Here is a 12,747-nt window from a genome sequence, read left to right as displayed (position 1 = left end):
AAACAACACATGGCACTAGAAGTGGGAGACTAATTACGGATCATCTTGAATTGTGACTTTCTGACAATAGCGAGAGAAACTGGAAGTTATTTCCACAACTGCCCAGCCCTGTGTCAGTGTTTCAGTTGTGGCCCTTGGTTGAACAGGCCAAGGGCAGACAGCTCCATCTAGATGGGAGGTGGTAATGCAGAAGTCCAGTCAGCCCTGGGTTCTGTAGGAACCTGAGGGTATTACAATTGTAGACTTGAGAGAGAAAGAGAGGTATGATAGAAACCATCTTCAGCAAATGGATATAAAAAGAAGGGAAGGGTTTTAAAAGTGACCTGAAGCAGCTGGGGGCAGTGGTTTACTTTCAGATCAAGAGCAAATTGTGCTAACAAGGAAAGTTAAGGAGGAGAGAATGAAAACACTCAGCCTTCCGGATTTAACACAGCTGGAGACAATGAGAATCTGTGAGACTCAGGAAGTCACTCAAGTTGAGAAAGTGCTGATTAAAGGTGAGCAAGGCTCTGGAACATCTACTAATAGAGAGAGAGAGAGAGAGAGAGAGAAAGAAAGAAAGAGAGAGAGAAGAGCAGGGAGAGCGAAGAGAGGGGAGAGAGGGAGTCTGGGGGTATTACATTCCATTTGTCTCGCCAGCACGGCAGATCAGGAGCCATGCTGGGAGCCAGCATTATAGGAAGAAGCAAGTATGCTCAACATATGGAAGGAGATGTAAAAATGTCAATAAATGGGTTTGCTTTGCCAAATGTTGTAAATAACAACACATGTGCAGATGGGAGGACAGAAAAGAGGAGCTGGGCAGCCCTCCTAGGATGAGGGCTGCTTTGCTGGCATTGGCGCGGCTGCGGTGGTGTTGGACCTCACTGTGAAGTACCCTGGAGACTCTGGTAAGCCCTGACAGCGTTTTTATCTAAGTTGGAAAATGGTGATTAAAGAAAAGAAAAGGGTAAGTAGGACTATAAGATTGAAGCAGAGAATTTGTATTAGGAAGCTAAGTACTTCGGGTCCCGTTTTAGTTGAAGATGACCTGATAAAACTGAAAGGTTTAGAACAGTGGTCCATATTCTTATCCTAAACTCAAGTGAAACTCTGGGCCTAACACCAATATTGCCTTTCTTGGAAAGTAAAACAATTAAGGGAGAACAGATTAAGTAAAGGTGCAATTGGCAGTTAGATTAACTTGTGTAAGCAATTATAGCAAATGCTAATATTTCATGAGTGATTATAGCTGCTGGGCCCTGGGCTAAATTCTTTACTAGGATTATCTCATTTGGACCTCTCAATAGTCCCAATTTATAGCTGTGGAAACTGAGGCCTAGTGAGCAGAACTAACTTGCATAAAATCACGAAGTAAAATTGTTGTAGAAAGAGAATTCAGACTCTAGGGCCAGCCACTACTGTCAGTCCATCTTCTCCTAATTGATAATCACGAATGCTGAGGAGCTGGGATTTCAGTCTGGGTCTATCTGACTTCAGTGTTCTTCCATTTTTCACTGTGGAAGCACAATCTCTTCTGAAGAGCTGAAAAACAGAGTACCCACCAGAATTTTTGAGATTTTGGAGTAGGTGAGAGGGAGAAGAATGGTAAGATGTGTAACGTTTAATCCAAGGAACAACCCAATGAAGTAGGTACTACTGTGGTTCCCACATTGCATACAGTGCCCAGAGATGTTCAGTAACATGTCCAAGGTCATGCAGCTAGAAAGTGGCAGTGCCAAAGTTCAAGACCAACTTCAAAGTTGACACTTAACCACGGTACTCCTTCTGTACATGTAAAAAGACCCATGACTCTAGGAAAGAGAGGAAGAGCTCCTGTGTCATATGAGACAGAAGGTTGCTCTGTTGAGAACTTAAAATGATTAACACTTATAATAGTTAACACTTAGTGAACATTCACGGTGCGTCCCAGTCATTGTTCTAAGTGCCTTACGTGCATTAGGTATTAAATCTTCAACACAGCACTATAAAACACATATACTCCAGTCATCTTTACAGATGAGGAAACAACACAGAGATTAAGTGATTTGTCCAAGGTCACACAGCCAGTAAGTTGGACAGCTGAAAGTCAAATTCAGAGTTCTTTGAATTCCATTCAATTCAAGAAATGTCAGAAGTTACCTTCCAAGTGCAAGGTCCTGTTTAGTAGCTACAAGAGTTATGCAGGTAGGTAAGATACAGCATCTGTGCTCAACATTGGGTGGAAGATAAGAATAAGTAAGTGCAAAGAGAGGCAAAACAAAGTAAGTGTCCTGAGAGGTGCAAGCGCAGGACAATAGCAGTCAGAGACAGGGGAATCTTATCTAGTACAGGCTGGGCTCAGAGCGGGGTATGAAGACAGTGACCCCAGACGTGACTTTGAAGATGAGTGGAATGTTGATAGGGGGAAATGGGGGATAGCAGGAGAAAATCTTAAGGAAAGCTTGAGGAAATTGGTCAAAGCTACACAGCTATTTAATATTTATAAGTTTGTTACAGATAAAGCCCTTAGAACAAAGTAAGCACTCAATGATTGTCGCTGCTTCTGCTGCTATTGTTATGGACTGAGCTGGAACTTGATGCTGAGACTTGTGATTTTTTTCGCCGTTGATGAGGCAGTTGATAAGTCTAGACAGGAAGTCTGTCATCTTGTGGCTGTCCTGGTTTGCTGGGCTGAAGCGCTTTTTTATTTAATTTGATAGGTCCTGGGGAGTTATGGAAGATTTTTAATGTGGAAATAACATGAACATGTAGCTGTATTGTGGGAAAAATAGCATACTGTCTGCTGGGTACTGAGATAGGGATTTTTCTTCCCCCTACCTTTCCTCCTTGTGTTGAAAAGACTTACTTTCAAGCTCTTCATTACCTGCTAATGTTGTGGAGGGGAGTGTGACCTGCCTCCTTGGACTGCTAGTGAGTCCTGTCCAGCTCTCCACTCCCCAGGCAGCCTTCTAGTCCATCTTTTCTGAATAACTCAACCCTTCTTGACTGGATTTTTCTCGAAGCTGCAGTATCTCTCACTCCCTGCTTTCTTTCCTTTTCACTCTGTTTCTCTCTAGCACTCCATGCCCCATCTGAAGGCCAAAGGTGAAAGATGACAGGAGACATCTTACTTTGGCTACCATAGCAATGTTCTTGTGCTTTGCTGCCCACTTTTGAAGTGTTACCCTCCTGTGAAAAGTTATTTTGCGTAACATTGCTTTGCTCTTCCAGAGGCTTTGGGCTTGCTTTAAGCTTCTTCTAAGCAATCATGAGAGGATGGTCTTCTGTCTCCAGGTGGGGCGTCTGAACACATCTTCCCCAGTGGTGCAAGCATTCTCTACTATATACAGAGCCACTCATTCCCTGTTCACTTTTTTGTTTCCAAGAAGAATGCAGTCAGAGATGATGAATCTTCAATTGTATTACATAAGCCCTGGTTTGAGCCATCGATTTACAAATGACTCAGCTGTACATTTTCAAAATTTAAAGTGCTATTGAAATTAACCTATACAATTTCTAGGCTACTCCCCATTTATGAAGGCTGTGATTGTTATCTTCACTTGATCTCAGAGATCCTCTCGCCAACCTTTTCCCTCTGCACTGCACCCTGTGCCCCAGAGCCTGACCTATGTATTCCACCTCCATGGCCCCCTTGCCCTGTGATTTCCAGGTGGGTTTGACCAGTGGGAGGTACCAGCAGGAGATCAGAGAAAGAGAGCAAGTTGGGGATATTTATTTCTCTGGCACTGTCTTTGTGGTGCTACTGTGGATTGACCACATCCCACAGTGGAAGATGTGTCAGGGGCGCATCTCCACACAGCCCTCTGTTCTCTCCAGAATATCTCCAGGTTCTGGAAACCCCTCCCCTCCTCTCACCTCTTCAGGTCTGGGGAGAGTGCTAGACCAGGGTTTTGTACTATCTGTTGTGGTTTTCCTATACCCTGTCCATGCCTGTAAATAGTCCCTTTGTTGTACTCTTTTCAAATTATCCAATTTGAACATGCTGTCCGTTTCCTGCTGAGACCTTGACTAATACAGTGTCCAAAACTCTTTTGCTTTGTGTGAGTGCTGCAATATTGCTTGTTTTGTTTAACAAATCTATAATTCACTGTAGCTCATTCTTTGTAGACACAGGTTTTTCTGTCTTGAAGAACAACTTTCTCACCCTCATACCTCATAAAAGATGATGTTTCCTCTGACCTTGTTCTTTTGCAGGAAACCTGTTTGAAATACCTTTTCTTGATGATGTTATTAGGTTTATGGGAATGGAATACAAATGCCCTATTTGCTTGTCCCATCTAACCTTGGGTAAATTTGAGGGTCTTCCTCTCCTTTTTATTATGTTCATTGAAAGAATATGCAGGATTTGCAAATCTTGTGAGACCATGGGCATTAAAATCCTACAGGTGTACAAACAACTTGCTTTTTTTTTTAACACTTCATAAAAATTCATAAGCTGCTGCTTCCACAGGGAATTGAATTAATTGAATTATTGCCCATTGGGGGCTTAAGGTGGAACAGTGGCTCCAGAAGGTGTCCTGAAGAGAACCATAAGTGAGGAATGTGGATGATTTCCTTTGAAAACTATGAGTTGGAAACTGCATGTTCCTGATTCTTTCAAGACTGATCCCAAATGATATCAAGAATAGCATGAGGTTCACATAGCTCAGCAGGTGTGAAATTCTGCAGCTGAATTAAATAGGTTCCATTATATTTCAGAAAGAGCTCTAATGGGTTTCTATGGAGCACAGCCTAAGAATATCATGTCTCTCCTTTGTATCTCAGGATGGCTGGCTTGGTTTGTTGTTACTAATATTATACTTCAATCTCCCTGTAAAATGGACAAAAACGAGCAAAAGGCCTGTCTTATCCCTAGGAGGATCTAGATATTAAAACACCAAAAGGGGAAGTCAAAAAGATCACACTTACAAGGCCAGACCAAAAATGAATGCTGAGGATATAATTTAATTGTAAATTTAATATTCTTATTATTAATATAAATATTTTCTTCTAATGAGCTCATTTTGTCCTGGATATTATTGAGGAATCATTTGGTTTTAGAGATGAAGGGATTTTAAACACTGCAAAACTTTAGGTTTCTATTCTTTAAAAATCTGAACTGGGCTCATTTAAGCTTACATTCAGTTGAAAAATAACTATAGATATTTCTTTTCTATTACTTATTAATGCAACATTGTATTCCCAGTTTTTGTTATTAATATTTAAGCTGACATTGTTATCTTTAAGTTCTTGCAAACTAACAAATCTCCCATCATTCATTTATTTGTTTTTCAATCAAAACTGAATTTGAAGTCAGAATGAATCATTCGTTAATCATTTCCATGTATTCTATTTCCTTATTTATCCTCCTTGGCTGGCCATGACATGGAATCAAGGCATATTTTTTAATTTGTTGCCCTTATTGCAAAAGTTTTGTATTTCTGTCCTTAATTTTAGAAGCAGTTGAGGTGAATCTTTAACATTCTTTTTGTCTAAGAAAAAACAAATTTAAACTTAAGTTGCTTTTTGTATGTCTTGCTTATTTTTATCCTTTTATGGATCATTTTCTATTGAAAAATTCTTGCTTTTTAGTTTGAGTCACCTGGAAGAGAAAAAATATAGACAGGTTATTTATGAGCATCCAAATTTAACATTTAAACTCTAGAGAAAGCTTTTGTTAAAGGCTATATGTCTTTCTTGAGCATGTTTAATCCCAGAGATAAACAGATGTCTATTTTCTTATGTATTCTTTTCCAATCATGGTAAGATAAAAATCTCAAATCGAGGAGAATCCTTAAAGGAAATGTCAGGCAATCATCACCCTGTTCCTTGGATTCCCCGTTTGACATTCTGCTAAATGAATGGCACCTGCTCAATGAAACTTACTCACTGAATATCACCACTACAAGGAGTTCACTAGGACATAAGGCAGGACATACTGTTCTAACTCAAATTGTTAAAAGATCTGTGGCTCCTTATGTAAAATTAAACTCTTTCTCTCTGGTTTGACTTCTGTTTTTGTATACAAAAATTGTATTTGCTGTTTCAGAATTTGAAGGCAACTGGGCTTTAACTCAAACCTTATTTTCTATGCTGCTTATGCTTTTTCTTACCATGCACCTGTCTCTTAGATAACGTAACTTGACTGAATAGTTTCCTTTGAAAGACTTTCAGTTTCTGTAGTGGGCAGTACCCAGAATTGGCCATGATCTCTCCAGGTTGCCGAGACTCTAGATGAGATTATCACCACCCAACCCCTTCTGGTCACACATCACAATATTGACTGATTTTACTTGATGGTAAAGCTAGTATAAGCATCTCCATGAATGTTTATCATTTTTCTATGGCTCCCAAGTTGTTCTCATGGACTTATTTGTGGTTAACTTCCCTCTCATTTTGTATTTAAAGGCTTTCTAGACCAAAATTCCTATGGGCAAATGCATGGCTCTGCACTCTCATGAGTTATACCCAATTCCTAGAAAAGTAGATTTTTTTAGAATTCTGCAATTAAGACATCTGAATCTCATGCACGTTGATAACTCTGTGACCATAATGATATACAGCAGAACCAGATGTCTCCTAAAGGTCTCTTCCCCTGGGTTTAATCATACGTATAAACATTTGTCAGGAAAGAAATTAGAGAGTTTTGGAAAGATTAATTCCTTGTGTAGAAAGCCAGTAATGTCGCTGACATCCAAATTTATCGGGCGAAAGGAAATTTTTTCACTTATTCATACAACAAACATTTATTAAATGGCTACTTCTGTGTAACAGATGTTGAACAGATATCTGCATGTTTTAGGTGGCTAGTCTTTAAGGTAGGAAACATACTGTCTTTATTTTAGGTATTTTAATATTTAATTAATAAGTGCTATCAGGTTATGGATGAAAATTATTTTCACGTTTGCGAAATAATGAAATGGTCACAAACCCTCTTTTCTCCAGGCTTCCTTCTTCGTTAAAATGAGTCAAATGCCATTGTCTATGTCTTCATTGCCATTAACTTTCTAACATTTAAATAAACTGTCATCTTGTTGTTGGTGATGTTTTCTCAGGGGAAAAGGTTGTTTGTTTTTTGTTTTAATTAATTTATTTTGCCTTACAAATATCTCTTCCTCCTAATGGGGTCTTCATCCAAACTCATACTAAATATTCAAGCTGCACTGGTGCTTGTTTCTCATTGTAATGATATGGACTTTACCCTCATGGACATACACTGGAGGTTTGAAACTCGTTTACACACTTAACAGTAGAAAATGATGGCTGCTTCTGAAGTGCCAACTTCCTCTGCCATTGGCTTTCTCTTGATAAACCTAACAATAGTAATAAATAGCTTTCATTCACATGTTATTGGTGGAGGGGGGCCTTCAAAAGACTTTCATGTAGATCTGTAAGGTAGACAAGGCCATGTTCCTTCTCCATTCTGCTGTCAAGAAAGTCACAGCTGGCCGGGCATGGTAGCTCATGCCTGTAATCTCAACACTTTGGGAGGCCGAGACAGGCTGATCACCTGAGGTCGGGAGTTCAAGATCAGGCTGATCAACATGGAGAAACCCATTCTCTGCTAAAAATACATTAGCTGGGCATGGTGGCGCATGCCTGTAATCCCAGCTACTCAGGAAGTTGAGGCAGGAGAATCACTTGAACCCGGGAGGCGGAGGTTGCAGTGAGCCGAGATCGCGCCATTGCCCTCCAGTCTGGGCAACAAGAGTGAAACTCTGTCTCAAAGAAAATAAAAAATAAAAAGAAAGCCACAACCCAGAAGGCCCCTATTTACAGCTTGAGACTGGCATGAAGGTATTCCCTTGGGGCTCCTTCCAGTATTTCATAAAGTTGTCTCTTCTCTTTAAAGAAGTTTTGAGATTCTCCCATGGGAAGATTTATATTTTAATAGTGGATAGTGGTTTTTCTTTTCCACATGGGTATGGTGATGGAAACTTACGCTTTCCAAATGTTAAACAACAGAAGAGTGATTAAATTATGTCAGATTCATACACTGGGATACAATGTGGCTATTAAAATTATTGTTTTGAGGAATATATAATCACACAGGGAACTGCTCTTGATTATATCAGTGTTGCAGGAAAGGAGTGGTACACTAAACAGCAGGATCCCCATTTTGTTTAAAAATTTTACATGTAAAAAAAAAAAACCACTGGAATGAAATATACCAAAATGTTAGCAGGAGTTTTCTCTGGATAGTAGGATTCTGGTTTACTTTTATTTTCTTCTTTATAGCTTTTTGAATTTTCCAGTTTTTCCTCAGGTAACTCATATAATTGAAAAACATAAATGTTATATTTGCTATTCTCCACAGATTATTAAATCTTAGCTAGAGGAATCCTTTGAGTCTTGCTCTTTTTGAGTGATTCTTGCCATCTTTCATTTGTAAAATTACATTTTAGAAATCAAACCTTAAATTGAAATGAGAGGATTGTTTTCATTATTAGTGTAGACATTTGAAATAGTGTATCATTAGTGTATACATTTTAAGTTGGCCATTATAACCCACTTGCTGGTCTGTTGTTTCCAAAAAGTGACCCTTTTTTATATAATTCATTAATTCAGCCAAGCATTATTTTGAGGACTTTCTATATTTGCATGTAGATACATGGATGGAGACAACCCAGCCTCAGCTTTCAGGAAATACTAGTCTGGGTTGAGATACACACTAGTAAAGCAGTAATCACAACAGTCGTTACACGGGAGGACGATTTCATGAGAAAAGGCTGTGCAGGGTGCTCAGGGAGCTCTGAGAAAGAACATTACATTCATCCCAGCCTGGGTGAGGTTGGGAAGCCCTCCCGGAAAATGGCCTCCTAGCTGAAGGAAGCTCTTCTCCTTTAGATGGCCAACCTCAGATTTAGAAATAAGGACAACACATGTCAATCTTGGTAGACAATGGTTGCCTCAAAGGTTTCTTACAATGATGAAGAGTTTGATATTAATTTAAAAAGACAAACCAGGCTGGGCACAGTGGCTGACATCTGTAATCCCAGCACTTTGTGAGACCGAAATGGGAGGACTATTTGAGGCTAGGAGTTGGAGACCAGTCTGGGCAACATAGCAAGATCTCATCTCCACAAAAAATAAAAACAAAAGGACCCAGGCATGGTGGCGCATGCCTGTAGTCCCAGCCACTCATGAGGCTGAAGTGGGAGGATCACTTTGGACCCAGGAGTTGGAGGTTGCAGTGAGTTATGGTTGTGCTGCTGCACTGCAGCTTGGGCAACAGAGCAAGAGCCTCTCTGAAAAAGTGGGAAAAAAAAGAAGAGGAAACAAAGACAAACTAGTTAATTTGGGCTGTGGGACCCAAATTGGGAAGTTCTCTTAATCTTCAGAATTTCTCTTTCTGTTTACTGCATAATCCATGCAGTAAAAATTGCAAAACTGTATAGTACAGTATTGCAATACTGCATATTACGTATTCTTTTATGTAGCAGTTAATACTGATTTTGATCACGTCTTCCACTCCTGTTTCATTCTCCTGCCTCCCCTTACTCTGGAGAAGGAGGCAGTTTGATATTTTTTTGTTGTTCTTTTACAAGGATAAACTGAGTTCCAGAATGATCACTTGGCTTCTCCAAATTATGGGATGAGTTAGTAATGAAACTAGAAAGAGAAATTAGAATTTCTTTGTTCAGAGCTCTGACTTCTAAAGTATTTCTCCGTGTAAGTAAAGTAGGTTGTTTGCCAAAAATTCATTCACCCTTTAAATCTTTACTGAAAGTAATGAGCTTAAAATAAAGTCTCATGAAGATAATATTGTTACAGCTTAGGATAGAAATTAAGGCTATTTGAGTAGGTTAAAATGTGTCCTGAGTGAAGCTTAAAATTTGTCTATTTAATTAATTTGTTTGGCAATGGATTTTAGATTTTTTTTGGAAAAATAATAATTGAAACATTCTTACAACACATCTAAGTGTTTTATGATGTTTTGATTCACTTAAAATATTTTAAATAAGAGGGATGAAATTAAAAATAAAATCAGAATTGACACAGTATCTATTTGTATGCCACTGAATGATTATGATTTCATTATCAAAAGAGTTTCCTGGCTGGGTGTGGTGGCTCATGCCTGTAATCCCAACACTTTGGGAGGCCAAGGCGGGTGGATCACCTGAGGTCAGGAGTTCGAGACCAGCCTGGCCAATATGGCAAAACCCTATGTCTACTAAAAGTACAAAAACTAACCAGGCGTGGTAGCATGCGCTTGTAATCTCAGCTACTCGGGAGGCCTAGGCTTTGGCAGGAGAATCACTTGAACCCAGGAGGTGGAAGTTGCAGCGAGCCAAGATTGCACCATTGTGCTCCAGCCTGGGCAACAAGAGTGAAACTCCATCACACACACACACACACACACACACACACACACACACACACACACACACACACACACACACAGAGTTTTCCTGTAAACTGTTAATGAAAATACTACTGTTTACTGCTGTTTCAATGATGCTTTTAGTAAATATTTTTACTATTAAAATAATTGATACTCTAATAAATGATGTTCATTAGGTGTTTTATGCTAAAATACTCAAGGAACAGTATAAATAAATATGAAAGAAAATGCATGCACATGTTTCATTGAAGGTGCTAGCAGTTGAATTCCCTTTATATTAATGTTATTACATGTTTTTCCTTCTAGTTAAAAATGTTCATCTATTTTAGATTATTTAATAAAATGTACGATATTTTATTTAAAATAAGCATTTTGTTGATTTAAATATAGAAAATGTTACACTAATTGGAGTTTGAAGAACTTCGTAGTACAAGAATTGTTTTATTATATTTTACATAGAAATTTTTATTTACCACAATTTTGGTGATTTGATTTTAGAGATATCACCTCATACTATTTAATTTTTGGCTCCTACCTCAACCAGTCTTAAGATTTTATATGTAATGCATTATTGCCAGAAAATGCTGCTCATCAACTCTCATTGGGGCTTTTCTAGGAAAAATGAAAATAAAAAACATAACCATCACTATGAGGTTCAAGGGTTTATTTCAGAGTTCAGGAGAGATATAAGCAGAAACTGATATTTTGTCTGGGGATCTAGAATTTGTATCTAACGAAACTTCATGAGAGCAGAGTGATGTTCGGTGGTACCCACCTTTCTGTCCTTTGCTCTGAGCATCTGTGATGATGGGATTGAAGAACATAGAGCTTCCTGAAGATGATTCAGTAGCCATGTCATAATTTTCAGTCAGTCTTACTTGCATAACCATGGGCAAGTTATTTCACTTTCTGAGCCTCTTAACTATTGAGCTTTGAGCAGAATAGTATCACAGGCATGAAAATAAGTACAAAAGAAGAAAGTAGATCCCATCCTTGGACTATATGGGGATACTGACCTAATCTACTAAATTATATACCAGTATCAAAAAATGGAAAAACTCTGCAGTTAGGCAAACTACAAATATAAGGGGTGAGAAAATAACAGAAGGGTTAAACACAGCTAGGTGAAATCAATACTGGAAAGCTTTAGGGGGCAAGGAGGGGGACCTGTGTACCACGGATTGGCCAAGATAACACTGATTTCTTAGGATCTGGACCTGGTTCACAAATGACTTGAAGTAATTATCTCAGTCAGAAGAGGAAATATCTGTGTGTGTGTGTGTGTGCGCGCATGCACTTACTCTCAATGTGGATTAACTATTACCTATTAGAGTTATCATGATCAGGATTCAGGTGCTGATGAAGTAGATCATACTTCCTTAATATCAGCTTCTACTTATTTTGATCTGCTTCATTCCTGTGGCATAGGAGAGTAAGCTCTGGTGCCAGTTTCCCTGAGTTTGAATCCTAGCCCTGCCATATTGTCAGTGGTCTTGTAAAAGTTACTTAATTACTTTGTTCCTCTGTTTTCCCATCTGTAAGATGGGGATAATATTGGTACCAACCTTATAGACTATTGTAGAGATTAAATAGGGTAGTTAATGTATGTAATTGATGTTCTAAATGCATATAAATCATTTAGAATAGTGCCTGGAACTCAATACATGAGAGACATTAGTAATAGTGATGTTGGTGGTGATCTCTGTTTCCTATACCTGCTTGTTTTAAAAAACCATAGTACTGACTCGGTTCTTGCCCCAAAGCAGAGCTGTATGGGAAATTCTGATTCAGGGATCAAGGGAACCATGCGAACTCGCAGATCTTCCCCCTTCCAATATCCCCTGCCTCTCCTCCTGATCGTACTCCACTGTTCTGCCCCTGACAATCCAAAACTGTGACCCGAAAACTGAGTTTTAAGGAATTTGTTCTTCAGTAACACATGCTCGTCTTTGTATCCCCAGGAATGAGGGGAGAATCATACTTCATCGGAATGAGGAGCCCGGGACAGCAGGGACACATCCCTGAAGATGGAGGACTTTTCTTACTGTGTTGCATAGACAGGGACTGGGCTGTCACTCGTTGTTTTGCAGAAGAAGCCTTTCAAGCAATCACTGACTTCAATGACCTCCCCAACTCGTTGTTTGCGTGCAATGTTCACCAGTCAGTATTTGAAGGAGAAGACAGCAAGGTAAGACGCCTTTTTCTGTTCCTGAAACATGGGGAGATGTGGCATTATCTCAAAGTAATCCTGCTGTTCATTTGTGGTTGGTGTTTTGAAGTTTTTGAAAATGTTTACTTGGCTCTATTTTTGGCATGTGTACCAGGATAAGAAAATCCCGTTCTATTATCAACTAACTTTAGAGGTACATCTGACAGGTTTGTAGATGAAAATATGTTGAATCAAATTGAGTCCTCTGTGACTCATAGGTCTGTCTACCAAA

The 12,747-nt window shown here is 39.1% G+C and overlaps 1 protein-coding gene across 2 annotated transcripts in view; it reads left to right on the top strand.

Moving 5' to 3' along the window:
* RCAN2 (regulator of calcineurin 2) overlaps nucleotides 1-12,747 on the top strand; it is a 478,595-nt gene that overhangs the window by 247,616 nt on the left and 218,232 nt on the right. For both annotated transcript variants that reach the window (XM_050787495.1, XM_050787494.1), the window contains one exon: nucleotides 12,268-12,494. In XM_050787495.1, the coding sequence (XP_050643452.1) occupies nucleotides 12,270-12,494 (225 nt within the window). In that variant the 5' untranslated portion in view covers nucleotides 12,268-12,269. The remainder of the gene's footprint in view (nucleotides 1-12,267; nucleotides 12,495-12,747) is intronic.

Source organism: Macaca thibetana, chromosome 4, assembly GCF_024542745.1.
Source record: "Macaca thibetana thibetana isolate TM-01 chromosome 4, ASM2454274v1, whole genome shotgun sequence".
NCBI lineage: Eukaryota > Metazoa > Chordata > Mammalia > Primates > Cercopithecidae > Macaca > Macaca thibetana.
The sequence above is the reverse complement of the archived record's forward strand: the minus strand, read 5'-3'. Positions and strand labels throughout refer to the sequence as shown.